The sequence below is a fragment of the Protopterus annectens genome, chromosome 2.part1 (genome assembly GCF_019279795.1).
Source record: "Protopterus annectens isolate FY-2018-M chromosome 2.part1, PAN1.0, whole genome shotgun sequence".
NCBI lineage: Eukaryota > Metazoa > Chordata > Ceratodontiformes > Protopteridae > Protopterus > Protopterus annectens.
The window spans coordinates 1,086,267,388-1,086,294,709 of NC_056729.1; the positions used below are offsets into that span (position 1 = coordinate 1,086,267,388).

Genomic DNA, 27,322 nt, shown 5'->3' on the forward strand with positions numbered 1-27,322 from the left:
GTTTAAGTTCAAATGGTTTTGTTCTTCAGTAGGTGCTGTCAAACATTTCCTCAAATTTTTTGTGTGGATTATTTTGAACTTATATGTCTATTTGTTGTTGTGTTTTGTTATCTTTTTTTCTTTGGCTGTTGTTTTGTTTGTGTTTTCTTTTGTGTTTTTTTTTTGTGTTGGTTGGTTTTGTTCCCTTCCATATACTAACCAAAGCCTGTGCTGCCCCCATAGTGCCTTTTATAGGCAGAGTCCAGCTAATGGACATCTCAGCATAACTAACATAATAAATCCAAAACAGGATCACATTAAGGTGGACCTGCACAATTCCAGATGTCTCAACAACACATTGCCTGACCTTCACTTTTAGCAACATCAGCCCCAACCTTTCTATAGCAGTTATCTTCACAAACAAGTTCTATGCCTTCTCAGATAAATATATACAACTGGCAGTCAACACCCAATCTAAATATAATGGAAAAATTAAAAACAGACTACCCTGATGATCTATCAACATAAATAAAATAAAAAAAAATCTCCTTAAAGCATATAGTGGATCAAAATCCTTCATAACAAGGATACTATCAAAAATGCAACTAAAAACTTGAAAAATATCAAAGTCCTTCATAACAAAGATAATATCAGAAATGCAACTAAAAACTTGAGAAAAATACTATTACAGCTACAAAACCAGTCCATGAACATAATCTGAAACTGATGACAATTACAAATCCTTCTTTAACTGAATTTGGAAACTAAGTAATAACACCCAACATTAGTCTGTACTCACTCAAAATGGTGCCATCTAGTCTATCCAAGTTGACATTACCAGCATACTAGTAAACAAAAAGAGTGTGAATATTACTACAAAGACAACTATCAAAAGCCTACTAATCCCTGCAACACTTGAAACCTACATCATCTGTGAGGAACATGTACTGAAGGTGCTTTCCAAGACCAAAACTGCTTTCTCTATGGGGCCTGATAATATACCTAGCTGTTTAATAAACAATGATAAACAAGCCCCAGCAGAGCTACTACATAAACTATGACTTAAACCACAGAGGTTTGATGCACAGCAGTAATGATATCAATACATAAGAGCAGGGCTATCACTGACTCTGGGAAATATAGGCCTGTGAGCCTGATGAGTCTCATTTGCAAAAGCATGGACCATATTTCCACTAATCTGAGAAACTATGGTATCAAAAATCTCATCCAACTAGGCCTGTAATTGTCTGGCCTTGTTAAGGGTAGATCCTGTCTAATGAACTTGGTTAACATCTTTGAAAGGGTAACACAGGGACACAGGGACACAGTGGCCATGCTATCCCCACAGGAAACCTCAGTCTTACCAAGGCATTTTATACCATCCTCCATGCTAGCATAATTAGCAAGCTTAATGCATTACAGATAAAGCCGTATGTAGTAAGATGGATAGAAAACTGGTTAAAAGACAGAACTCACACATTGCTTACGAACTCAACCAAATAAGTGCTTTTATTTCCTGCCACATCCCAGACATTACAGCTGTCACTGAATCTTGGATCAAACCAAACAACCTCAAATTTCAGCACCTCTTCTGCTCACACAATTAGAAGTATGATGCAAGACCTGTTAACAGGAAAGGGGGACGCTGTCTATTATTATACAAAAGCCATCTTAAGTCCATTCTCTTAGCCAAAGCCAATACAACAAGAGACACAAACACTGGCTTTGTTCTCCTAAATTTTAACACCAAGAAAAATAAACCCCTATTATTGGAGAAACATATATTCCTCCTCCTTTATCTCTTTCTAAATTCAAATATCTAAGTTCTGAAATAGTTTCTTAGCTTTCCAGGTCTCATCTTGAATGACATTTTTAAATATTTAGTTAACAAGGATTTCCTACAGCTAATCATAGAACCTACCCACTCAAATCTACACTCCAACAACTATTTAGCTTATTTAGCTACTTATCAATAATGAACTATCAACTGCCTCAAATATTCCCATTATTCCATTTACATTCAGTGATTACTAACCATTCATCTTTAAGGTCAGGAATCTGTCTGTACCTTCTCCCCCAAGCTGATCTCCTTCAGACCCCAACCCACATACAATATCACCAAGTTGAAAATCCACCACACAGCATTTAACAGGTCTACTCTACTGAACATACAAGAATCTAATATAGCAGGTGCAACCATAAATCAGGCACTTCTCCAGTTTCAGACCAAGTTCTTTCCCATGTTAAAATAACAAAAAAAAAACATGGTTCACCAAAAAACTTAAATCTCACCTCAAGCCAAGGGATGGAGCCTGACAGTCATGGAAAAACAATCCAACCCTTGATTGCTGTGCTATCCTTAACAAACTCCAAAACTTGTCTAAACAATCCATGTGGAGGTACAAAGCAAAGCATTTCAAAACCAATTAACATCTGGCACGAGGTCAGCCTTTTCATTTGATGCAAATACAACAAATTCTCTCTAAGCCTAATTCAGACAAATCAATGTCTACTCACCTGTTCTGACTTTGTCAAAAAAATTAGCAACCCTACCCAAACTATCAAGAGCATCTCCTCTCCTCTCTCCCAAAGCCCACTCATTTCATCTCTTTCTATTAAAACAAAAAACACAAAAATAAATTATTAACCTGCTTGAATATATGCCCAAAGACTCTACTCCAGGCTTAGACCACATTTTCCCAGGTTTATCTACCACAGCAGGGAATTTCTAAACCAGCTTCCTCATCACATATTTGATCTTTACCTCACACAAAACATAACACCCAACATCTAGAGAAAACCACTCTTTATCTTCCTGCCCAAAACATCTATGTCTAAAAACACCAAACACCTAACATTTTCATACTGTTCCATCTTGCACACTTTTTGCAGGGTGATAGAAAACAATCATTTATATCCAGCTCTCAAACTACATTGAGCAATATCATCTCACCTTAAAAAAGCAGGGCTTCTGGGCAGGTAATAGTACAATGACAGCACTTTTGTGTCTAACTGACAACATTCTCTGCAAATGGGCGTAGGTAACTTTACAGGAGCAATATTTATTGACTTCAGAAAAGCCTTTTTTACCTACTCGACCACCAACTCCTCCTTACCTCTGTTCAGAATATTGACATAAGGAACACATCCATCACCTGCTTCCAAGAGTCCTTGTCAAACTAATTCTTCAAAATTAAATTAAGATCTTCATTCTCTCAACCCATACCTCTTTCAGTCGAAGTACTCCAAAGTTATATCCTACCTCCTCTTATCTTCTCTTATTTCATTAATAAAATGTCATGACCTTTTGGGTCTATATTGAATGTTCAGACATTCAAAATTTTGAGTCTCATATGGTCGACACAATATGATTAGATTTTTGAATGTTCGAACAATGGCACTAAATATACAGAACCAACTGATATTGCCAACATCCTGGCAGATAGATTCAGTGCTAACTTTACCCCCCTCTCACCCCCTAGAGGGTCCACTCTATACCAGAAGAATGCAAAGTTCCTGTAATCATGGCTGCACAGGTAAAAAACACACTCTCCAAAGCCAAGAGCACAGCATCCATGGGAACTGACAATATCCCAGGCTGCGTTCTTCACGAACTACAGAATGAACTGGCACCCTACCTAAGTACCATGTTCAATCATAGCCTCACCTCAGGCTTTGTGCCCACTGAATGACAGACCATGATGGTTATCCCACTCCACAAAGGGGGAGCCATGACAGACCCCAGGAACTACCACCCCATTAGCCTGACGAGCCTGGTCTGCAAGGCCATGGAACGTATCATCATGGAACTCTTAAACAAAGATATTGGTAATCTCCAGACTCTGGACTCTACCCAGTTCAAGTTTGTAAACAGCAGATCATGTCTCCTAAACCTGATTGACTTCTTTGAAGAAGTCACCAAAGCCATAGATGAGGGTAAGGTGGTTCACACAACTTATCTAGATCTCACCAAGGCTTTCAACACCATCCCCCACTCTGGAATTATAGATAAGATCAGTAAACTAGGTATAAATCCCTATGTCACAAGATGCGTTGTCAACTGGCTCATGGACAGAACCCACATTCTGAAAGTAGCAGACTCTAAATCTGACTTCAGACCAGTGACAAGTGGAGTACCACAGGGTTCAGTCCTGGGTCCTCTCATGTTTGGTATCTACTTCTCCGAAGTACAGCCTAACACAGAAGGTCTTTGGCTAACAAAATTTGCAGATGACTGCAAACTAGGAGTCAAAACTGAAACTCCTAACAATGTGGACATACTACAAAAGGGACTCACAGAGACAGATACCTGGTATCAAAGCCATGGCTTGAAGCTCAATGCCAAAAAGTGTATTGTCATCCCCTTTGGTAAAAACTCTGTACCCATGAACTACCATATAAGTGGTAGTCTACTTAATGCTGAAAGTGTGATAAGAGACCTTGGGACACAGGTGGACAGTAATCTCTCCTTTGATAATCACATCGCCATAGTGGTCAGGAAATCCTTCTATGTGGCTCACCTCATCACAAAAGATTTCTCTTCCATAAAAAAAGAGGTCATTGTTCCCCTCTACTCATCACTCATTAGACCCATTATACAGTACAACACCCCTTTTGGTATGTACCTCACAAGACATCTACAACAACTGGAAAGACCACAGAAATACCTCACAAAGAGGATTACTGACCTCAAATAGATGCCCTACACAGACCATCTCAAAAAACTCCAGCTTTACTCCATTGCATATTTCCTACTCAGAGGCGATCTCTGCCTAACATACAAAGCTATGTCAAACCAGAGCTGTTGGACATGCTCCACTTAAAGAAATCCCAATCCCTCCAAGCTACATGCTCTAGGGACCTAAACCTTGTCACCACAATAAACAGAACATGCTGGAGGGATAGATTCCTGTCCCAGAGACTTCCCATACTCTGGAACAGACTGCCTACCTATGTCAAACAGAGCTCCTCATTAGCACTCTTCAAGAAAAGTCTTGATGATTGGATGGGAAATAGGAAATTCACCACAGGGATCACTTCTGTGGCTCTGCTCAACATTGGCACAGGAAAATAATTTTCTTGGGTGGCGAAAGCCAGAGTACCTTTTTGGTTAGGCTTATATAGGCTCTAGGGCTAATAACCTAGTACCTACCTATGAATCTATGAACATTGTAATGGAGATTTCCATAAGGGAAGATTTTCCTTTTCTACACTGTAGTGCGATCTCGTAGTTGGTATATTTAAAGATTGGGGGGTTTGCCTCCCTGCTTAAAACCTTCAGGTAGGTTTTGTGTAGTTTATTTTTTTATTAGATATTCAAACTTTTGAAAGTTCGATCGAATGGTGTTGACCATATGAGAGTCGAACTTTCAAGTGTTCGATTATTTAATATAGACCCGACCCTCCTGCTCTTACAGCTCATCTTCTCTGCTGATGATATGGTAATCAATCTATAACTGAAACACAGCAGCAAAAATGCCTTAACTCCCACAATACCTGGCTCAATAACCACTTACTAATACTTAGCTCACAAAAAACAAAAGGCATGGTATAAGGCAACACCCAAAAACTTAAAAAATCATCCTAGTCCTGCAAATACCACTACCCTTTAGGGAACAACAATAAAAATAACTATCAACTAGAAATACCTTGGTTTGTGGCTAGACAAGTCACTAACATTCTATGCCCCTATTGAGAAATCAAGGGCAAAAGTAAATTCACTTCTCATCTAGGCTAGGAAAATCTCACATTACCTAACCAACCTGGTTAAGGCAGCTGTAGGCAAAGGAGTCCTTCTAGCCCATCTCAAATATGGACTACCCGTAATAGCTACAGCCTATAAGAAAAATTCCACACTACAGAATACTGAAAACAAAATCTGTTGCGTGATCACAAACTCAACTTCTTGTGAGTATCATTTCCTCACTATCAAAGAAAACAAGCAAGTGCACCACAGAGTATACCTGCTACTAGCTTCTTTCATAGGTTCATAGGTTGGTACTAGGCTTTCAACCCTAGGGCCTATACAAGCCTAGCCATAACAATTCCCTGGCTATTTCTTCCAACACTATTTACTTCCCTGGACCCCTGTCTAGCAGGGTGATTGACGTGATCCCCGGGGTGGCATTCCTTTCTCCCATCCAGTTGTCAAGGTTCCTTTTGAAGAGGGCCAAAGAGGCGTTCTGCTTGACATGTATGGGCAGTCTATTCCAGAGTCTGGGGAGTCTCTGGGTCAGGAACCTATCCCTCCAGCATGCTTTGTTTATTGTGATGACAAGGTTTAGATCCCTGGAGTGTGTGTCTCTGATGGATTGGGATTTCTTTAAGTGTAGCATGTCAAACAGCTCTGGGTTTGACATGGCCTTGTATGTTAAGCAGAGATCGCCTCTGAGTTGACGATATGCCACAGAGTAAAGCTTCATCTTCATACTTCTCTGGCCTAATTCATTCCCTTCAAAAAAGCAGAAAGACCAGCATACAATAGCACCAAAAAATAATAAAAGTATTCTTAAAAAACAAACCGGTTTTGGCTGTATGGATACAAAGCCTTCATCAGTGTGAAAAAGCAGCAAATTAAGAAATACTTTAAATACAAAAAGCAAAAGACATGTGATCAAATAAAGATGCTCATTAAGTCCTGGTTTAAAGAGACCTCCCAATTTAACAATCCATTTTTTCTCCATAGTGTTTAGCAAATCATGCCAACCCAATTTATTATTCCTGGGTCTCATGATTTTATCAATAATAGTGAAATTAAAATAAGCATTTTTGTGTGACAGGGTATGCTTGTAAAGGGCATTAGTCTCTTTATGGTGTTTTATCTCACTAAGGTGTTCAGATATTCTGAGTTTAAGAGGTCTGGAAGTTTGACCTATATAGAAAGCTGAGCAGTTACAATTAGCTAGGTAAATCACCCAATCAGAAGTGCAATTAGCAAAAAATCTGATGTTGTAGACTTGAGGGGTGTTTTGACTGCTAAAACTTTTAGTTTTCAATAACCTGGGACAATGGACGCAATGGCCACAAGGATGGCAACCAATTAAAGGCTCACCTAACAAGGTGGTTTGAGTTGATTTTATATTGAGAGACTGCCCATGTTTGAAATGATTGAAAAATGCAGCCAGATTTTTGCCTTTCCAGAATGAGAAAAGACATCTGTCACGCAACAATTGACTCAGTCTGGTATCACATGTCAAAATATTCAAGTGTTGTTGTATAATATTCATTAATACCTTGGTGTTACATCCATAGGTGGTAATTAGTCATGGGGGCCCACCCCCTCTATCACCCTTTTCTTTATAAAGAAGAATGTTATCACGCTTCATGTTATCTACCGCATGTTTCGTGTGCATGACTTGACCCATTTTGTATCCTCTGTCCCTGAATCTAAGTACTAAATCATCCCTAAAATGTCTAATGCTTTTCATTCTCATGAATTAAGATTTAGGGATATTCGTACAGATATGGGGTGGATGAAAGCTGGTGGCATGGAGAAGTGAATTGTTTTTGGGAAATTTCTGGTAGACTTCAGTGGTCAATGTATGGTCGGGTGCTCTAGAAACCAAAACATCCAAAAAAATAATTTTGTTTTTATCATAGTTGACCATGAATTCAATTCCCCATTTGTTCTCATTTAAATATGTGATGAATTCCAAAAGGTATTCCGTATCCGATCTCCACACCAGCCAGCAATCATCCAAGTATCTTCTCCAACTATCCATTTCTTCTATATATAAGTTATGGGAGTTATCATAAATAATCTGTTCTTCAATATAAGCCATAAATAAATCGGCATATATTGGTGCAAAAGATGCTCCCATAGCTGTACCTTTTATCTGTAAGAAGCATTTGTCCTGATAGAAAAATATGTTCTTTGTGAGCACATGTTCGGTCAAACACAGTAACAATGTACTGAAACCAGCTTTGTATATTTCTGTTTTATTTAACCAATATTCTAAGGCTTCTAACTCTGCCCAGTGTGGAATATTGGTATAGAGAGATGTGACATCTAATGTACACAACAACCAATCTGGTTCTAATTGTACCTCAGAAATGATCTGAAGAAATTCTGTGGTGTCTCTGATATGTGCTCTAACGCATTTGAGGAGTGGTTGCAGATATTTGGTAAGGAAAAGGGACAGAGGTTCAGTGAGTGAGTTTCTGCTGGAGACAATGGGTCTACCAGGGGGATTCTTTGGATCTTTATGTATTTTCGGCAGAAAATATATGTATTGTGGACATGGGTTAGTTGTACTTTGGTGTTATTACTAATAATGCCCTCTTCTACTAAAGGAAAGCATCAATTTTTTGTTTAAAGAAGGGGGTGGGGTCAATACTGAGATGAGTGTAGTAACTTGCATCAGACAACTGTCTATTAGCTTACTTGTCGTAATGGTGCCAATCTTGTACAACTACAGCCCCGCCCTTATCGGCCCCTATTATGACTAACTCATGGTTATTGGCTAACTTGATGATTTTGTCCATGGATGTTTTGAATATATTATTCGCCAAGGGATTATGTTTCCTAAACTGAAAGTGAAGATCCTTTATGACAGCATTTTGAAATAAGGACACATTCTGATTCATAGGTGGTATAAAGGAAGACTTATGATTTAAAGTCATCAGTAATCTTTGAGGATGTCTGTTCCTGAAAAAATAATTTTAAATTAAGATTCCTGCAAAATGAAAGTATATCATTAACAAATTTTTCTTCAGAAACAAAAAAAAAACAGGTATGAATGATAGTCCTTTATTTAGGATTTCAACATCTGAGGCAGTAGGGGTGTGAGTAGAAATATTGGTTATATTTATATTTGTTCCTTGTGTACAAACATTTGGAGCAAAGTCTCCATATTGTCTACTTCCACGATGTTTCCTGCCCCCCCTCCTCCTAGGTGTAAATCCTGTAGGGCAGTAGAGTTCCTTCTTTTCATAGCTGGGGAGCCAGTGGCACCCACTGAATCAGTCTCTAATCCTGAGGATGATTCGTCACCTGATGTATCTGTGTTGTGTGTGGAGCCCTTTTTTAAAATGGATTTGGTACGTTTCCTTTTAAAAGGTGTCTGATTGTGTTGAGTGAATCGAACATGTTTGTCCTTACCAAAGTTAAAGGGGTCCCCTTTATCATAGTCCCCTAAATCCCTAAGGAACTTCTTTTTTCTTTCATTCCTTGAGCTGGGTTTCTAAAGTGATCAACTCTTTACCAAGATTCTTAATAGTACTATGATATATGGGTTGTTCTTCATACGTTTTAGCCATATCACTTAGCTGGGTGATGGATTTTATCTCTTTGTCTATGATCCTATTGTGATGATTAGCTAGTATCTCTACAAATTTAAAAGAAGTCTAATGTTGCACTTCCCCCCATTGTTTCATTAAAATGTCGTCAGGATTGCTGACTAGTGGTTGTATACGAATACGTAAACCATGTGGTGTTATGCCTTTGGTTAAATAAGCCCAAAAAAGCTTGTAAATGCATATGTTTGTTTAAATTCAAAAAGACTGTCTCACAAATTTCAACATTGGGGCAAGCAGCAGTGCCTTCCACATTCTCTCCATGTGTCCCTAGTCCAAAGACTGATAAGTCCTCCCTATCAGAAGCAAGGCCCTTTAATAAATTATCCAATTCCATAATGTATATGAAATATATAATAAAATACTGACTAAATGGAACCAAGATCAATTTTAAACTCATAAATTTCAAAAACAGAACCCGAAAGTTCTAGAAAAGTGGCCACTGTGCTATTGTAGCTGAAAACAATATATTCTTTTTGTTATTATGTTATTATGTTATTATATATAGAAAAGACCCCGGCCGATTCATACCTGGATCAATAAGCACTAGGCCAAAAAATAATATACTCACAAAGATATCACCAAGATATAATACAACCCATAGTACTGTATTATATATTACAATAGGCCATAAGCCGATCATTGTATGAACCAATAAGCCCCAGGTCTATAAGAAAGACTTACAAAGTCCAAATGTAATGTTATACGAATTGTTTCCAGAATCAATGGTCAACAGTGACTGGTGTAGGGATAAAAATGGAAACATCAATAGGAGTAGAATGAAGGGACTCACTAATGCTGTGCCCCAAGGTCAAAATTCGTGGAACTAAGCTAGAAAATAATAAACAGTAATGTGGTCCAATACAAGCTTTTCAATGGCTGACTGTAAGAGGCTTGGCTTGTGTGTTGATATTAATCAACAGTCAAGAAGTATAATCATAAACAAAACATATAATTATGTCTAAATGTAAGAAAAAAATATAGCATAGTCCTCTAAGTCCAGCTGGTTATGCATATCTGTTAGGATGAATCCAGAATCATGGGTGTCCCCAGCCAAAAGAATAGAGTACCTAAGGACCCTAAATGAATAATGCCAATATTTGCAAAACTGACAGCCTAAACAATCTTCATAAGAAAGTGAAAAAAAACAAATTATCTAACTAATCTAATGGGATCAAATATGTAATGTTCACTAAACCACTAAGAATATGGAAATACAAAATGTTAAGTTCGTTAATGTAAAAAATGTATAACAGCCTATGATCGATCAGGCACTGTACATGAGAACACCAATTTCAAAAATGAGTAAAGTTCCCCAGTCTGTAAATTATATTGTTGACAATCCTTATTACTTCCAATACAAATATTTGTTGTAAACAAAGTTATCAATCAGAATACATAGATAGATGTGGCAATGATTTTATAAATCCAAAAATATATTTTTATATGCACATTCCAATGTTTAAGTTGAAATACCAAACACAACCTGCCTTAGTTGCATCACTCTGATCAAACTATTGTTCAGATACAATAGCCCCAATAATAGTATGAGAATATGTGTAAAATCATCGCCCTTATCTTATTTATATGACAGAAAAATCCAAAATACTGTCACCAACAGCTTTACACACAACCACCAAACCAAACAGATAAATTAGTTGCCAAAAATCCAGTATTGGCATTTCAAATAAAAGAACCCAAAGGTCAAGGCACGAATCTTGTCAGAAAAGTTAACAGTCCCAAGTAGTGCATTAAAGCCCAGAGCACTGTTCCACTCGAAGGTCGTAGCTAGATGAAATGAATGTTTCATGAAAAGAGAATCAAACACAACCTGCCGTAGTTGCATCCTGTTTAAGAATGCTGGCCCAATGGTAATATGAAACATGTAGCTTGGTTGCATCTCTCTTGCTGAACTACTATTCAAATATAATGACCCCAATAGTAGTTGAAAACATATGTAGAATCATTGCCCTTATCTAGTTTACATGAAAAGAAAATCCAAATAGTGTCACAGCGGTTTAACAAACAACCGCCAAAACGAACAAATTAATTAGTTGCTAAAAATCTGATGACGGCATTTTATATAAAAGAACAAGGCAGAAAGGATAACAGTCCCAAGTAATCAATTAAAGCCCAGGATACTAATTTACTCAAAGGTCGCAGTTAGATGAAATGAATATTTCATGAAAAATATTGAGCACAACCTACCATAGTTGCATCGCTCATGTTGAGTTACTGTTTAAAGAATGCTGACCCAATGATAATGTGGAACATATGCCCAATCTATGCCTTTGTCTTGATTCAAAAATAAAAAAGAAAGTCCAAAGAATGTCTCCACAGTTAAATGCACAGCCGCCAAGAAAAACATTGAATTAGTTGCAAAAAAAAATCAAATATGGCATTTCTATTGCAAGAAACCAAAACGGAAATGTTACCAGAAAGATTGACGTATCCCAAGTGATACAATAAAGCCCAGGGATCTGTTCACAATATATTCATTTAGATATAGTCCGCCAGAAAGAGCATAGCTGGATGAAGTACATGTTTTATAAATAGAACAGACGGCCCACGCATAACACAGAAAACGTATCCATACATCCGAAACCGGTTTGTTTTTAAGAATACTTTTATTAAAGTGTTTTTTGTGCCATTGTGTGCTGGTCCTTCTGCTTTTTTGAAGTGCCTTTACCTATATTGAGACTGTGCAGCTGCCGTACTCACAGAGTCTTCTGTAGTTTCAGTTCCTTGCTTTTCTCTGCGGTTGGCTTGTGGCACCCACTGCACTCAGGTTGCAGTTTTGTGATCTTTGTTTGCTCTCCTGGGGACCCTCTTTGGATTATTTTACCATTTTTCTCCATATGCTGAAGGAGGTGGATTCCATTTATCAACAAATAACATTTGGATGTTTTCTTCACTTTGTGGCAGGCAGTTGGTGTGAAAGAGCAAGATGCAGAGGACAGGAAGGAATGGAAACAGATGATCCGCTGTGGCGACCCCTAACGGGAACAGCCGAAAGAAGATGATGATGATGATCTCTCTATACCAATATTCCACACTAGGCAGGGTTAGAAGCCTAAGAATATTGGTTAAATAAAACAGAAATGTACAAATCTGGTTTCAGTACATTGTTACTGTGTTTGACCAAGCATGTTCTCATAAAAGACATCTTTTTCTATCAGGACAAATGCTTCTTACAGATAAAAGGTACAGCTATGGGAGCATCTTTTGCAGCAATATATGCCCATTTATTTATGGCTTATATTGAAAAACAGATTATTTATGATAACTCCTATAACTTACATGTAGAAGAAATGGATAGTTGGAGAAGATACTTGGATGATTGCTGGCTTGTGTGGAGATCGAATACGCAATACCTTTTGGAATTCATCACATATTTAAATGAGAACAAATGGGGAACTGAATTGATTTATTTTTTATTTATTTATTGTCATTTGTTAACCGGGTTAGTCCAACTGGGTTTTTGGCCCAGTTTCAGTGGAGACCCGAGGAGAAAAGCTCCAGAAAATTGCATAATAGTACATTGATTGCATGCAGAAGTATAGCACTAACATAGTTGGAGGATTTACAAAGCTGTTAATAATAACAAAGTTGAGTACAAACAATAACAAAGCTGAGTATAGAAAAGAATAATTACAAAGCTGTTAATACATAAAATACATACATGACGTTCTATCATCAATTTTTTTTTTTCAGAATGGTGTGTAGCAAAGTGTGAGACAGGAGAGGGAGACTAGGTGGGTTTATGACAAGAGCAAGTCTTGGAGTTAAATAGAAAAGTTTTTAGTTAATTTTTAAACTGGGTGTAGTGGGTAATGGATCATAGGCTAAGGGGAAATTCATGGTCAACTATGATAAAACAAAATTTTTTTTGGATGTTTTGGTTTCTAGAGCACCCGACCATACGTTGACCAGTGAAGTCTACCGGAAATTTCCCAAAAACAATTTGCTTCTCCATGCTACCAGCTTTCATCCACCCCATATCTGTAAGAATATCCCTAAATCTCAGTTCATGAGAATGAAATGCATTTGTTCTGATAGCAATAGCTATAGACATTTTAGGGATGATTTAGTACTTAGATTCAGGGACACAGGATACAAAATGGGTCAAGTTATACACACGAAACATGCGGTAGATAACGTGAAGCGTGATAACATTCTTCTTTATAAAGAAAAGGGTGATAGATGGGGTGGGCCCCCAAGACTAATTACCACCTATTCCAGCCCCACAAACCAGGGTATACTGCATCAGCTACACTATCTCCATCCTTGCTCCTCAAATACAGGAGCCCCCCATTTAAAGAAACTACAGTCTTCTCTCCCCACCTTTACAGCTAAATTTAAAAGGTTCCTCCACACCAGTCAAACGGTACTTGTCACACAGCAGACCACATCACATAAGAGCGTCTCAACCTCTAGCCTTTTTCTCTCTCACCTACTAACACTTCTTAACTCCCCTTCTCACCCTCCATTGTGCTGCATCTAATTATTCCACAGTGCTACCAACATAATGTAAACCTGAAGTATAATCATGCAAATTGTACATTTTTCTCATAATTGTTGCTACATCTATCAATTGCTGCTGTATAGGTTTTTCTATATTGTTACTACCAGAAAAGACTTGAAGCACTGTCCCTTTATTAAGGGGGCAGATCTGTGTCTTGCCTGCCATACTATTAGAAACTCACTAGTCCTATATTCCTTGTATCACCACAAATCAAATAGTCCCACCAACACCAGAACTAGGTCTCTAAGTGTTCACCAGAAGATAATTTAAAACATGGTGGAGAGCTAGGTGTATCATGTAGTGCCTCTGCCACATCTAGAACAGACTCCATCTGCAAATTAAGTAGTGTGATTCCCTGTTATCCTTGGAATGGGACCAGGAAGATTGGATGGGAAGTTGATGAACCTCACTTTTCCTATTACTATCTCTTCTTGCCTTATGCCCTCCTTATGGACTTTCTCCCCTCTCTTCCTTCAATCCTAGAAGCTAACTTTATTCCAGCCCTCATTTGTATCATTTGTTCTCTACCTTCATCTCATGTTCCCCTACTTTGACTTACAAATGGCAACATGAGAACCTCAAGTGTACCTGTACCTCCTTAAATCTAAAAACCCATGCAAAGACTCTAAACTACTTTTCCTCTTCTTAGACAAACTTTTTATTTAAGTTTAACCCATACACTATTAAATTCTCTTATATAGTAGAACTTTAGTAACATTTAAGTATTATATATAGCAATTTTGCTATGTTTGGAGCTTATCTACACATGAAAGCTATTAGAGTAAGTAGTGCATTTTTATTTTGTAATTTCTATTTTTGTAATTTTATTTTGTAATTTCTATTTTGTAATTTTATTATGTTTGGAGCTTATCTCCCTGGGCATCTACTGAAAATGAACATGAATCCAGCTAGACTAGCCCAGTCAACAAATATAAAATAAAATAAATAAATAAAATAAATGTACCCCAAGCTTGATTGGACAAGCCCTCCTCAAGAAAAAGGATACAATGTAAGGGTGGGTACTGGCTATCCATAAACAGTCACAAGACTTGTTTGTCTTGAAATTCCTATAATTTTTATGATTCTACATGAAGAAAACCCCACAGAAGCAGTATTTCTTCATGCACATAGCAAAAGAGGAAGAAAAGCCAATCCTAGAAGAAGGAAAAAAAACAATAAAGAAAATAAAGTCAAGGAATGTAGTCCCTTGTGCAGAGAAGGTCAAAGAAAACAAATTACAGTGGTACAGTTGCACAGACAAAATATAAAAGATGATTTAGTAAAGAATAGTATGAGAAAGACAGAAAGAAGACAAGAGGATATGTAGATGGCCAACCAAGATACAGATGGATTCTGTGAGAAAAGGCCTGAGTCAGTCAGGCATGACTGTTAAAGAAGGTAGGAGAATGGCACTGAACTGAGAAAAGGGCTGAAAGTTGATGCAACACCTGTGTCTATCTAGAAAGATTGGAGAACAGGAGTTGATGTGCGCATGTGTGTGTGTGTGTGTGTGTGTGTGTGTGTGTGTGTGTGTGTGTGTGTGTGTGTGTGTGTGTGTGTGTGTGTGTGTGTATATAAAACTGTACTATTTTTTTATTGAAAATTTGTTCCAGAAGAAAGCTTTCCATAATATAAGATCTATAGAAGGGGATCACACAGGTACACAAGGGTGAAAAATAAAACAACTTAAGAAGGTCGGAAGCATATTCATCTGGATGTGTGTATGAAACCAGAAGGGTGCATTTGGTTTAAAGAAAGATTTAGCTATTTTCTTTCAAGAAGCAATAGAAAAGAAGAAATCTGAAAGTAAAAGTGCAGCAATATACAAGCAGAAAAGAAGGCATGGATGGACAGTTAATTACAAGACTTTGGCAAGACAAAGACAGCTCTGATTAGGCAATAAGCATTTGTATTGGAAGGCAGACATTTTTTATTGCATAAGGGGTATGCAAAATGTTAAAGTTATGTGTGATCAGAAAATACGTGAAGGATGGATCAGATTTTTGTAATAACTGTATGTTAGCAATAGTTGGGTATGCAGTGTCTGAATATCAGACTTGGAAATTAAACAAATATATAGTAGGTAATTTAGACAATTTTATGAAATTGAGACAAATGAGTAAAGTGTAAGATCAGTTGTTGATCAACCATTTCTTTTACATATGACATGTCAAGTGTTATTTTCATGGAGACTGCCTGTATTTCAATGTGGTTGAGCCTCAGAATTAATTATATTTCTAAAATGTAGTGCAGGAAAAAATCCTGGCATCCTACCCAGGATGTTTGCTCTGCAGTAGGCTTTGCTTCCTGGTTAAACAAAAAGAACATTCTGTCATTAAACTGCTCTCAGATGACCCAATGACCAAATACATTTTAGCTATAGTAAATAAAACTAAAATGGTAGATAGACAAGGAAAAACAGAAAGACATCAGTATGTTTTTTCTTCAGTTGCAGAAACGGACGACTACAACAGAAAATTTTTAAGACCCACAATGATGTCCAGTGGTAATATGTTTCAGAAAAAAATAGAACAAATTCTCATTTTTGCATTCATTGATCAGATGTAGATTAGAAATCTGGTGTTCATAGGTTCATAGGTAGGTACTATGAACACCTAGGTACCTAGGGCCTATACAAGCCTAGCCAAAAAGCTGGCTTTCACCACCCAAGAAAATTATTTTCCTGTTCCCCTGTTGAGCAGAGCTACAGAGGTGATCCCTGGAGTGAATTTCCTATTTCCCATCCAATCATCAAGATTTTTCTTCAAGAGTGCTAATGAGGAGCTTTGTTTGATATAGATAGGTAGTTTGTTCCAGAGTATGGGAAGTCTCTGGGACAGGAATCTATCCCTCCAGCAGGTTCTGTTTATTGTGGTGTCAAGCTTTAGGTCCCTAGAGCATGTAGCTTGGAGGGATTGGGATTTCTTTAAGTGGAGCATGTCCAGCAGCTCTGGGTTTGACATAGCTTTGTATGTTAGGCAGAGATCGCCTCTGAGTAGGCGATATGTGACGGAGTAAAGCTGGAGTTTTTTGAGATGGTCTGCATAGGGCATCTGTTTGAGGCCAGTAATCCTCTTTGTGAGGTATTTCTGTGGCCTTTCCAGTTGTTGTAGATGTCTTGCGAGGTACAATACAACAGGGGCATTGTACTCTATAATGGGTCTAACGAGTGATGAGTAGAGGGGAACAATGACCTCTTTTTTTCTGGATGAGAAACCTTTTGTGATGAGGTGTGTCATGTAGTAGGATTTCCTGACTACTGTGACAATGTGATTATCAAAGGAGAGACTACTGTCCACCTGTGTCCCAAGGTCTCTTATCACACTTTCAGTGTTAAGTAGGCTACCACCTATGTGATAGCTCATGGGTACAGTGTTTTTACCAAAGGAGATGACAATGCACTTTTTGGAATTGAGCTTGAGGCCATGGCTTTGACACCAGGTATCTGTCTCAGTGATGCCCTTTTGTAGGATGTCCACATCTTTAGGAGTTTCAATAATGGCCCCTAGTTTACAACCATCTATGAACTTCATTAGCCAAAGACCATATGGTGTGTTAGCCTGTACTTCAGAAAAGTAGATACCAAACAGGAGAGGACACAGGACTGCACCTTATGGTACTCCACTTGTCACTGTTCTGAAGTTGGATTTGGAGTCTGCTACTTTCACAGTGTGGGTTCTGTCAGTGAGCCAGTTGGCAACCCATCTTGTGCCACAGGGATTTATACCTAGTTTAGTGTGTTTATCTATAATTCCAGAGTGGGGGGTGGTGTCCAAAGCCTTGGTGAGATCTAGATAGGCTGTGTGAACCACCTTACTCTCGTCTACGGCTTTGGTGACTGCTTCAAAGAAGTCAATCAGGTTTAGGAGACATGACCTGCCTTTTACAAACCTGAACTGGATGGGGTCCAGAGTTTGGAGATTACCATTGTCTTTGTTTATAGGTTCCATGATGATACATTCCATGGCCTTGCAGAACAGGCTAGTTAGGCTAATGGGGCAGTAGTTCCCAGGGTCCGTGGTGGCTCCCCCTTTGTGGAGTGGGATAACCATCGCTGTGCACCATTCAATGGGCACAAAGCCTGAGGTGAAGCTAGGATTGAACATGGTGCTTAGGTGGGGTGCCAGTTCATTTTGTAGTTCATGTAGAACACATTCTGGAATGTTGTCCGGTCCCATGGATGCTGTGTCCTTGGCTTTGGAGAGTGTGGTTTTTACCCGTACAGCTGTGATTACAGGAACTTTGCATTTTTCCGGTATAGAGATAGGCCCTTTAGGGGGTGAGGGGGGGTGTTAAAGTTAGCACTGAACCTATCTGCCAGGATGTTGGCAATATCAGTTGGTTCTGTATATTTAGTGCTGTAACTCAGAGCAGATCTGAGTGTTACCATTGAGATTTTTGACATAGCTATAGAATGCTTTGTGGTTGTCTTTAGAATCAGTATTGATTTTGTTTTCATAACTAGCTTTGGAGGATTTTATGAGGGATCTGAGCTTCTTACTGAGGCTGACCAGGGAGTTCTTCCAGTCATGGAATTTTGCTATTTTTTTCAACAGTTTCTTTCTAATGTTGTAGTGTTTGTTTATGGCAGGGGACCACCAGATTGGCTTTCGTTTTTTGGAGGATAGCATCATGGTTCTGGTTAGGGATAGCATGATCCATGCACTCGTGTAAGTGCTTATAAAGTGCATTTGTGATTCAGCAGTTGTACCTCTATTGTCCGGCTGCATGGGTGCTGTGAAGTTTGCCACTTCTGTCTTAAGAAGCGTGAAGTTGGCTTTGGAGAAATTTTTTATGGTGATTTCCCTAATTGGGGGTAGGGGCAGGATGTGGATGTCTAGGCTGATTAGCTTGTGGTCGGATCTGACCAATGAGGAATTGACCTCTGGTGTGGAACACCAGTCGCCCATATTGGTAATGACCAGGTCTAAGATATTTCTGCACCTGGTGGGGGTGTGGATAAGTTGATCCAAGGCGTTGGAATTTATGAATTCCAGTGTGGCAGATGTATAACCTTTCTGTGGAGATTTACATTGATATATAACAAATGAGCGCATAGGTTCATAGGTTCATAGGTTCATACTAGGCTATCTGCCCTGGGGCAATTATAAGCCTAGCCCAATTCTGTATGGCTTACGCCACCCCTTGATTTGAGTATACTGTGCCCTTTTTAAGGTTTAGTTTACTGTGCCTCTGTCTAATAGTGACACGGGAGTAATCCCTGGGACAAACCTACGATCCCCCATCCACCTATTGAGATTCTTCTTGAAGAGATTCAGTGAGGTGCTCTGCCTCACATGAACTGGAATTCTATTCCAGAGCGAAGGGAGCCTCTGGGTTATGAACCAGTCCCTCCAGCAAGTTCTATTTATTTCTGTGCTGAGGTTCAAGTCCCTCGAGCGTGTGGCTCTAAGGGATTTAGATTTACTGAGGTGGAGCATGTCCATTAATTCTGGATTTGACATAGCTTTGTATGTCAGGCATAGATTGCCTCAAAGTAGGCGGTATGCAACTGAGTAGAGCTGGAGTTTTTTTAACCAAGCAGCATATGGCATCTGTTTGAGACCCTTGATCTTCTTGGTGAGATACTTTTGGGGTCTTTCTAATTGTTGCAGGTGTCGGGTAAGGTACATCCCAAAAGGGGCATTGTATTCTATGATGGGCCTGATGAGGGATGAATAAAGGGGCACGATTACCTCTCTTGCTCTAGATGTGAAACCCTTCGTGATGAGGTGGGCTATGTAGAAGGGCTTTCTAACCACTTTGGCAATGTGGTTTTCAAAGGAGAGATTGCTATCAACTTGGGTCCCCATGTCCCTAATAACTTTCTCTGTACTTAATGGGTTTCCACTTATGTGGTAATTTGTGGGCACATTGTTTTTGCCAAAGGGTATGACTATACATTTTTTGGCATTTAGCTTTAAACCATGGCACTGGCACCAGTTATCTGTCTCTGTGAGACTTTTTGAAGGATGTTTGTGTCAGCTGGAGAGTTGATTATGGCACCCAGTTTGCAGTCGTCTGCGAACTTGGTGAGCCATAGTCCTCCCACGTTTGCCTGTACCTCGGAAAAGTATATACTGAACAAGAGTGGTCCCAGGACAGAACCCTGTGGGACGCCACTTGTGACCGGTTTCGAGTCTGACATGGCTCCAGCAACTCTCACTCTGTGGGTTCTGTCTTTGAGCCAGTTTGTGACCCATCTTGTGACATAGGGGTTTATATTTAAGCTGGATAGCTTATCTATGATGCCCGAGTGGTGTATTGTGTCAAATGCCTTTGCAAGGTCCAGATAGGCTGTGTGGACTACCTTCCCTTCATCTATGGCTTTGGTGACTATTTTGAAGAAGTCAACCAGGTTCAAAAGGCAGGATCTGCCCTTGACAAAGCCGAACTGGGTAGGATCTAGTGTCTGTAGGTCCCCAATGTCTTTGTTTATAAGCTCCATGATGATCCTCCCCATAGCCTTGCAGACTAAGCTAGTCAGGCTTATGGGGCGATAGTTTCCAGGGTCCGTTGAGGCTCCACCTTTGTGGAGTGGGACCACTGTTGCTGTACGCCATTCTGTGGGCACATATCCTGTAGTGAGGCTGAGATTGTATAGCTGTTTTATTTGAGGGATTAGTTCCTCTTGGAGTTCATGTAGGACGCAACCTGGGATGCCATCTGGTCCCATGGAAGCAGTGTTTTTTGCTTTGGAGAGGGCAGCCTTCACTTGAGCATCAGAGATGTTTGGGAGGCAGCCCTCTGCCGGGATAGATACTTGCTCTTTTGGGGGATGGAGTGGAAGTTTGCACTGAACCTGTCAGCCAGGATATTGGCGATGTCTGTGGGTTCAGTGTATTTTTTGTCATTTAGAATCAACTCAGAACAAGTCTGGGAGTTGCATCCCAGGTTTCTAACATAACTGAAAAAAGCCTTATGATTGTCTTTGGTGTCCTGTGCAATTTTTCTCTCGAAGCTGGCCTTGGAGGATTTTATGAGGGATCGTAATTTAATGCTAGTACTGATCAGAGAAGCCTTCCCTATTAGGGATTTTGCTCTATCATGTAGTAGCTTCCTCCTTCTGTTGTACAGTTTATTTATGGCAGGGTCCACCAGACTGGATGCCTGCCTTTGGATGAGTGGGTCTTGGTTTTGTTTGGGATAGCATGATCCATGCATTCCTGGAGATGTCCGTAGAATGCGTTTATATAGGATTCTGCAGTTTGGGCCGTAGTTTCCACTGGCCCTGGGGCCTTGAAGGATTCCACTTCGGTTATGAGAAGTGAGAAGTTCGCTTTTGAGAAGTTTTTCACTGTGGTTTTCTGGGGTGGGGTCAGGATGTGGACATCCAGTGAAATTAGTTTATGGTCTGATCTTAACAATGAGGGATATACTTCTGGTGTGGAGCATAGAGTCCCCATGTTGGTAATGATCAGGTCTAGTATGTTGCCCCCTCTTGTGGGAGTGGTGACTAGTTGTTCCATAGCATTTGAGTTTATAATTTCCAGGAACCTTTGGGCTAAGGTGCTGGGGCTTGAGTAGTGCTCCCAGTCAATGTTTGGGTAGTTGAAGTCGCCCAATATAATGGTGTTCGGAGAGATCTTCATGTGCTCCAATGTTTTCAGGAAAGCCGAGTGGGATTCCTGACTTTGAGAGGGTAGTCTGTAGGATGCTATAAACTGAAAAGCAGTCTTGCCCACTGTTAGTTGCACATGGATAGTCTCCGATACTTCGTGCAATGCCACTAACCTGGAGGTGTGGATATCCTTGATAAATATGGAAACTCCCCCTCCTTTTGTGGTTCGGTCCGGGTTTTGGACTCTGACCTTGAGCAGCATCTTATCCTCACCTAGAATGATGCCACAGTACAAAGACAAGATGATCGATTTTAACTGTTGGCTAAAATTTTGGTGTCATTCAAAGGGGATCCAATGCCTGTCAGCCTGGGATGACATGCTCGACAAGCCACGATGCTTTGCTAGGGATGGCTTGCACCTGTCACCCCTGGGCCTTCGGATATTGGGAAAGGCTCTTGCTACCCCCATAGTGCCTTTTTTAGGCAAGGCTCAAAAGACAAACCCACCTCCATAGGTATCACAAGGAATAAGAAACTAAGAGTAATGTTACTCAATGCCAGAAGTCTAAACCTCAAGATGCATGCACTCAAAACTCTCCTTAGCATGGAGAACATTGATATCTGCGCAGTAACAGAAAACTGGTTCAAGGCTCCTGAGAGCACCCCAGCACTACCAGGTTATACCTCATACCATGCTTTTCGGCCCCAAAACTTGGACCAAACCACAAAAGGAGGGGGAGTATCAATATCTGTCAAAGATACCGACACCTCAAAATGTTTTTTTTTTCAGAATGATGTGTAGCAAAGTGTGAGACAGGAAAGGGAGACTAGGTGGGTTTATAACAAGAGCAAGTCTTGGAGTTAAATAGAAAAGTTTTTAGTTCATTTTTAAACTGGGTGTAGTGGGTAATGGATCGTAGGCTAAGGGAGAATTAATGGTCAACTATGATAAAAACAAAATTTTTTGTATGTTTTGGTTTCTAGAGCACCCGACCATACGTTGACCAGTGAAGTCTACCGGAAATTTCCCCAAAACAATTTGCTTCTCCATGCTACCAGCTTTCATCCACCCCATATCTGTAAGAATATCCCTAAATCTCAATTCATGAGCCTCAGAATTAATTACATTTCTAAAATGTAGTGCAGGAAAAAATCCCGGCATCCTATCCAGGATGTTTGCTGTGCAGTAGGCTTTGCTTCCTGGTTAAACAAAAAGAACATTCTGTCATTAAACTGCTCTCAGATGACCCAATGACAAAATAAATTTTAGCTATATTAAATAAAACTAAAATGGAAGACAGACAAACAAAAACAGAAAGACATCAGTATGTTTTTTCTTCAGTTGCAGAAACGGAAGACTACAACAGAAAATTTTAAGACCCACAATGATGTCCAGTGGTAATATGTTTCAGAAAAAAATAGAACCCATTCTCATTTTTGCATTCATTGATCAGGTGTAGATTAGAAATCTGGTGTTCATAGGTTCATAGGTAGGTACTAGGCTTTCGGCCCTAGGGCCTATGTAAGAACCACCCAAGAAAATTATTTTCCTGTGCCCCTGTCGAGCAGAGCCACAGAAGTGATCCCCGGGGTGAATTTCCTATCTCCCATCCAATCATCAAGATTTTTCTTGAAAAGTGCTAATGAGGAGCTTTGCTTGATATAGATAGGTAGTTTGTTCCAGTGTATGAGAAGTCTCTGGGACAGAAATCTATCCCTCCAACATGTTCTGTTTATTGTGGTGTCAAGTTTTAGGTCCCTACAGCATGTAGCTTGGAGGGATTGGGATTTCTTTAAGTGGAGCATGTCCAACAGCTCTGGGTTTGACATAGCTTTGTATGTTAGGCAGAGATCGCCTCTGAGTAGGTGATATGTGACGAAGTAAAGCTGGAGTTATGTGAGATGGTCTGTGTAAGGCATCTGTTTGAGGCTGGTAATCCTCTTTGTGAGGTATTTCTGTGGCCTTTCCAGTTGTTGTAAATGTCTTGTGATGTACATACCAAAAGGGACATTGTACTCTATGAGTGACGAGTAGAGGGAAACAATGACCTCTTTTTTTCTGGATGAGAAACCTTTTGTGATGAGGTGTGCCATGTAGAAGGATTTCCTGACTACTGTGACAATGTGATTATCAAAGGAGAGACTACTGTCCACCTGTGCCCCAAGGTCTCTTATCACACTTTCAGTGTTAAATAGGCTACCACCTATGTGGTAGCTCATGGGTACAGAGTTTTTACCAAAGGGGATGACAATGCCCTTTTTGGCATTGAGCTTGAGGCCATGTCTTTGACACCAGGCATCTGTCTCGGTGAGGCTCTTTTGTAGGATGCTCACATGATTAGGAGTTTCAATTATGGCTCCTAGTTTGCAGCCATCTGTGAACTTCATTAGTCAAAGACCATATGGTGTGTTAGCCTGTACTACAGAAAAGTAGATACCAAACAGGAGAGGACCCAGGACTGAACCTTGTGGTACTCCACTTGTCACTGATCTGAAGTCGTATTTGGAGTCTGCTGCTTTCACAGTGTGGGTTCTGTCAGTGAGCCAGTTCGCAACCCATCTTGTGCCATAGGGATTTATACCTAGTTTAGTGAGTTTATCTATAATTCCAGAGTGGGGGATGGTGTCCAAAGCCTTGGTGAGATCTAGATAGGCTGTGTGAACCACCTTACTCTTGTCTACGGCTTTGGTGTCTGCTTCAAAGAAGTCAGTCAGGTTTAGGAGACATGATCTGCCTTTTACAAGCCTTAACTCGATGGGGTCCAGAGTTTGGAGATTACCAATGTCTTTGTTTATAAGTTCCATGATGATACATTCCATGGCCTTGCAGACCAGACTCATTTGGCTAATGGAGCGGTAGTTCCCGGGGTCCATGGTGGCTCCCCCTTTGTGGAGTGGGATAACTGTCGCTGTGCACCATTCAGTGGGCACAAAGCCTGAGGTGAGGCTAAGATTGAACATGGTGCTTAGGTGGGGTGCCAGTTCATTTTGTAGTTCATGTAGAACACAGCCTGGGATGTTGTCCGGATGGATGCTGTGTTCTTGGCTTTGGAGAGTGTGGCTTTTTCCCATGCAGCTGTGATTACAGGAACTTTGCATTCTTCCGGTATAGAGATGGGCCCTTTAGGGGGTGAGGGGGAGATTAAAGTTAGCACTGAACCTATCTGCCAAGATGTTGGAAATATCAGTTGGTTCTGTATATTTAGTGCCATTGTGATGTAACTCAGAGCAGATCTGAGTGTTGCCATTGAGATTTTTGACATAGCTATAGAATGCTTTGTGGTTGTCCTTAGAATCAGTGGTGATTTTGTTTTCATAACTAGCTTTGGAGGATTTTATGAGGGATCTCAGCTTCTTACTGAGGTTGACCAGAGAGTTCTTCCAGTCATGAGATTTTACTCTTTTTGCAACAGTTTCTTTCTAATGTTGTAGAGTTTGTTTATGGCAGGGGACCACTAGATTGACTTCCTTTTTTTGGAGGATAGCATCTTGGTTCTGTTAGGGATAGCATGATCCATGCACTCGTGTAAGTGCATTTGTGTAGGATTCAGCAGTTGTACCTCTATTGTCCAGCTGCATGGGTGTTGTGAAGTTTGCCACTTCTGTCTTAAGAAGCGTGAAATTGGCTTTGGAGAAATTTTTTACGGTGGTTTCCCTAATTAGGGGTGGGGCGGGATATGGATGTCTAGGCTGATTAGCTTGTGGTTGGATCTGACCAATGAGGAATTGACCTCTGGTGTGGAACATCGGTCGCCCATGTTGGTACTGACCAGGTCTAGGATATTTCTGCGCCTGGTGGGGTTGTGTATAAGTTGATCCAAGGCATTGGAATTTATGAATTACAATGTGGCAGAAGTATAACCTTTCTGTGGAGATTTACATTGATATATAACAAATGAGTGCACTAATACATGTGACAAAAACATTTAGTTCATGATGCAGTGAGAGCAGGTTGTTGGTCACACAAGATCATCAACTTGTTCACCAAGTATGGGAACTATAATCCTTAGCAGTCTAATCAACTGTTATTCCCCACCAAATAAATCTAAAATAATTTGTTTGACAGTTGCTGTTCAGTTGTCTAGTCATCCCTACGTACTAGTCTGTTACCTGTTGAGATGCTTATAGTGGGTGAAGCAGTAGTGTTAGGAAGAGATGTAGCTGGAACTTTAGGCTCACAGGTGCTCTTTGTTGAAGTTATATTGATGCAGTTACAGCTTGAATTTACAGGTACACTGTGGCATGCCTGAGAACTGCAGACTGTAGGATCCCAGAGATAACCATCCTCACAGGTACATTCGCTGTCAGTGCACACTTGAGAAAGAAGAAAGAAGAAAAAAATTAACATTTGGTGACATAATTGTATTTTAATATAGCAGTCAGTATGTATATACACATTTTGTGTGTGGATCTATATACACAAGCACGTGTATGTGTACATGTATGTTTGCACATTTCTGACAGACAGAAAGAAAAAATAGATTAAAAGAGAGAAAGAGAGAGAAATGAGAAACAGAGCATAAGCATAGGTTTAGAAGACATTTTTTCATTCAGATCAGTTACCGAGTATACTGGAAAGTAAGCCTTTTAAAAAGGAATGTTATATGATGTCTTGTTTCACCAGTTTTATTCCTGGGTTTTAAAAGCACCAATGTATAAATGGCAAAAGTCCTATTTTCTAAAGACACTAATCATTTTCCCAAATCTAAGCATTTAATATGGGACATGCTCTCATGCAAAGAAATTATTTAATGCATTTGCTTGTCTTATTAGCTGATAATCATACTTACCACTGTGTCCTGCTAAAGGGCTTCATATGGCTATCAACACACCTATCCATCCATCCATCCATCCATCTATCCACAACCCCATTTTTTCACTTTTGCACATGGGATCAGGGTGTCACTTCAACACATAGTAAAACTAAAACTATATATATCACCCTGATATTTAAGATTATAATTCTCCACCAATGCCCCCCACTAATACACTGGCTGTAAAGAACCCAATATACACATTTACAGCCAGCCAGGTTGATGGCATAGAAGAGATACCATTTGCAAAACTTAATCCCAGTACATGCAATCAGCTCTCTAGTTACATAAGATCAGAAAAGCACATGACTCTTTCAAGGCCAATCTGAAAAACATCTTCTAGAGAAGGTTCAATGGTGCTGCTTTTGGGTTGCTGGATATCTTAAAAGTGCACATATTCTCATATTGAAAAATGTGCAGTATGCAAGACAATTAAACACAAAATAAACAGCACCAGAAACACAAGAGGCAGGGATCTGAACATAACATGTAACATAAACAGACTATTCTGGAGAGAAAGGTATGTGTCCCAAAGGATCCCTGCACTATAGAATAGCCTTCCCATCCATGTAAAACAGAGTTTATCCCTGACCCTATTCAAATGAAACCTTGACAGTTAGATGGTAAATCATAAATTTACTCCCTGTCTGTCCCCCATGTCCCTTATGAACAGAGACCATCAATAAGAAAAGTATTATCCTCATTAACACCCTCCATACAAATCCCTTAGTTACCTCCCTACTAACAGTCCCCCACTACATAGATGTCCATAATACTCAGAGTTTAGGGTGAGTGGCTAGGCTTGTAAAGGCCTAGTTAGCCTAGTAACAACCTGTGAACCTATGAAAGACATGCACATCATTAAATGAAGGAATATACTGCATAATTGAAAAGACATAGTATATACAGTATAAAGAAGACACAAGAGAGGCATAACAGATTTGCTGACACAAACTCTGCTGATATCAATAGACAAAACAGTACAAAACTGGGATTCTTTACAAGTAATGGCATTCTAGTAGCTTGCAGCATACTTGCTCACTGCCACTTTCCTGAAAAGGCAAATGCTCTAACTCCCATTAGTCTGATCCTACTCAACTGCTTAGCCTCCCAAACACCTGACCTATGAAACTGGATAGCCATACCAGA

The 27,322-nt window shown here is 39.7% G+C and overlaps 1 protein-coding gene across 1 annotated transcript in view; it reads right to left on the bottom strand.

Annotated features, from left to right (window-relative positions):
• The window catches only part of LOC122794942 (adhesion G-protein coupled receptor F2-like), a 632,398-nt gene that overhangs the window by 136,655 nt on the left and 468,421 nt on the right, over nucleotides 1–27,322 (bottom strand). Inside the window, exon 5 of the mRNA XM_044063537.1 lies at nucleotides 25,470–25,673. Within this exon, the coding sequence (XP_043919472.1) occupies nucleotides 25,470–25,673 (204 nt within the window). The remainder of the gene's footprint in view (nucleotides 1–25,469; nucleotides 25,674–27,322) is intronic.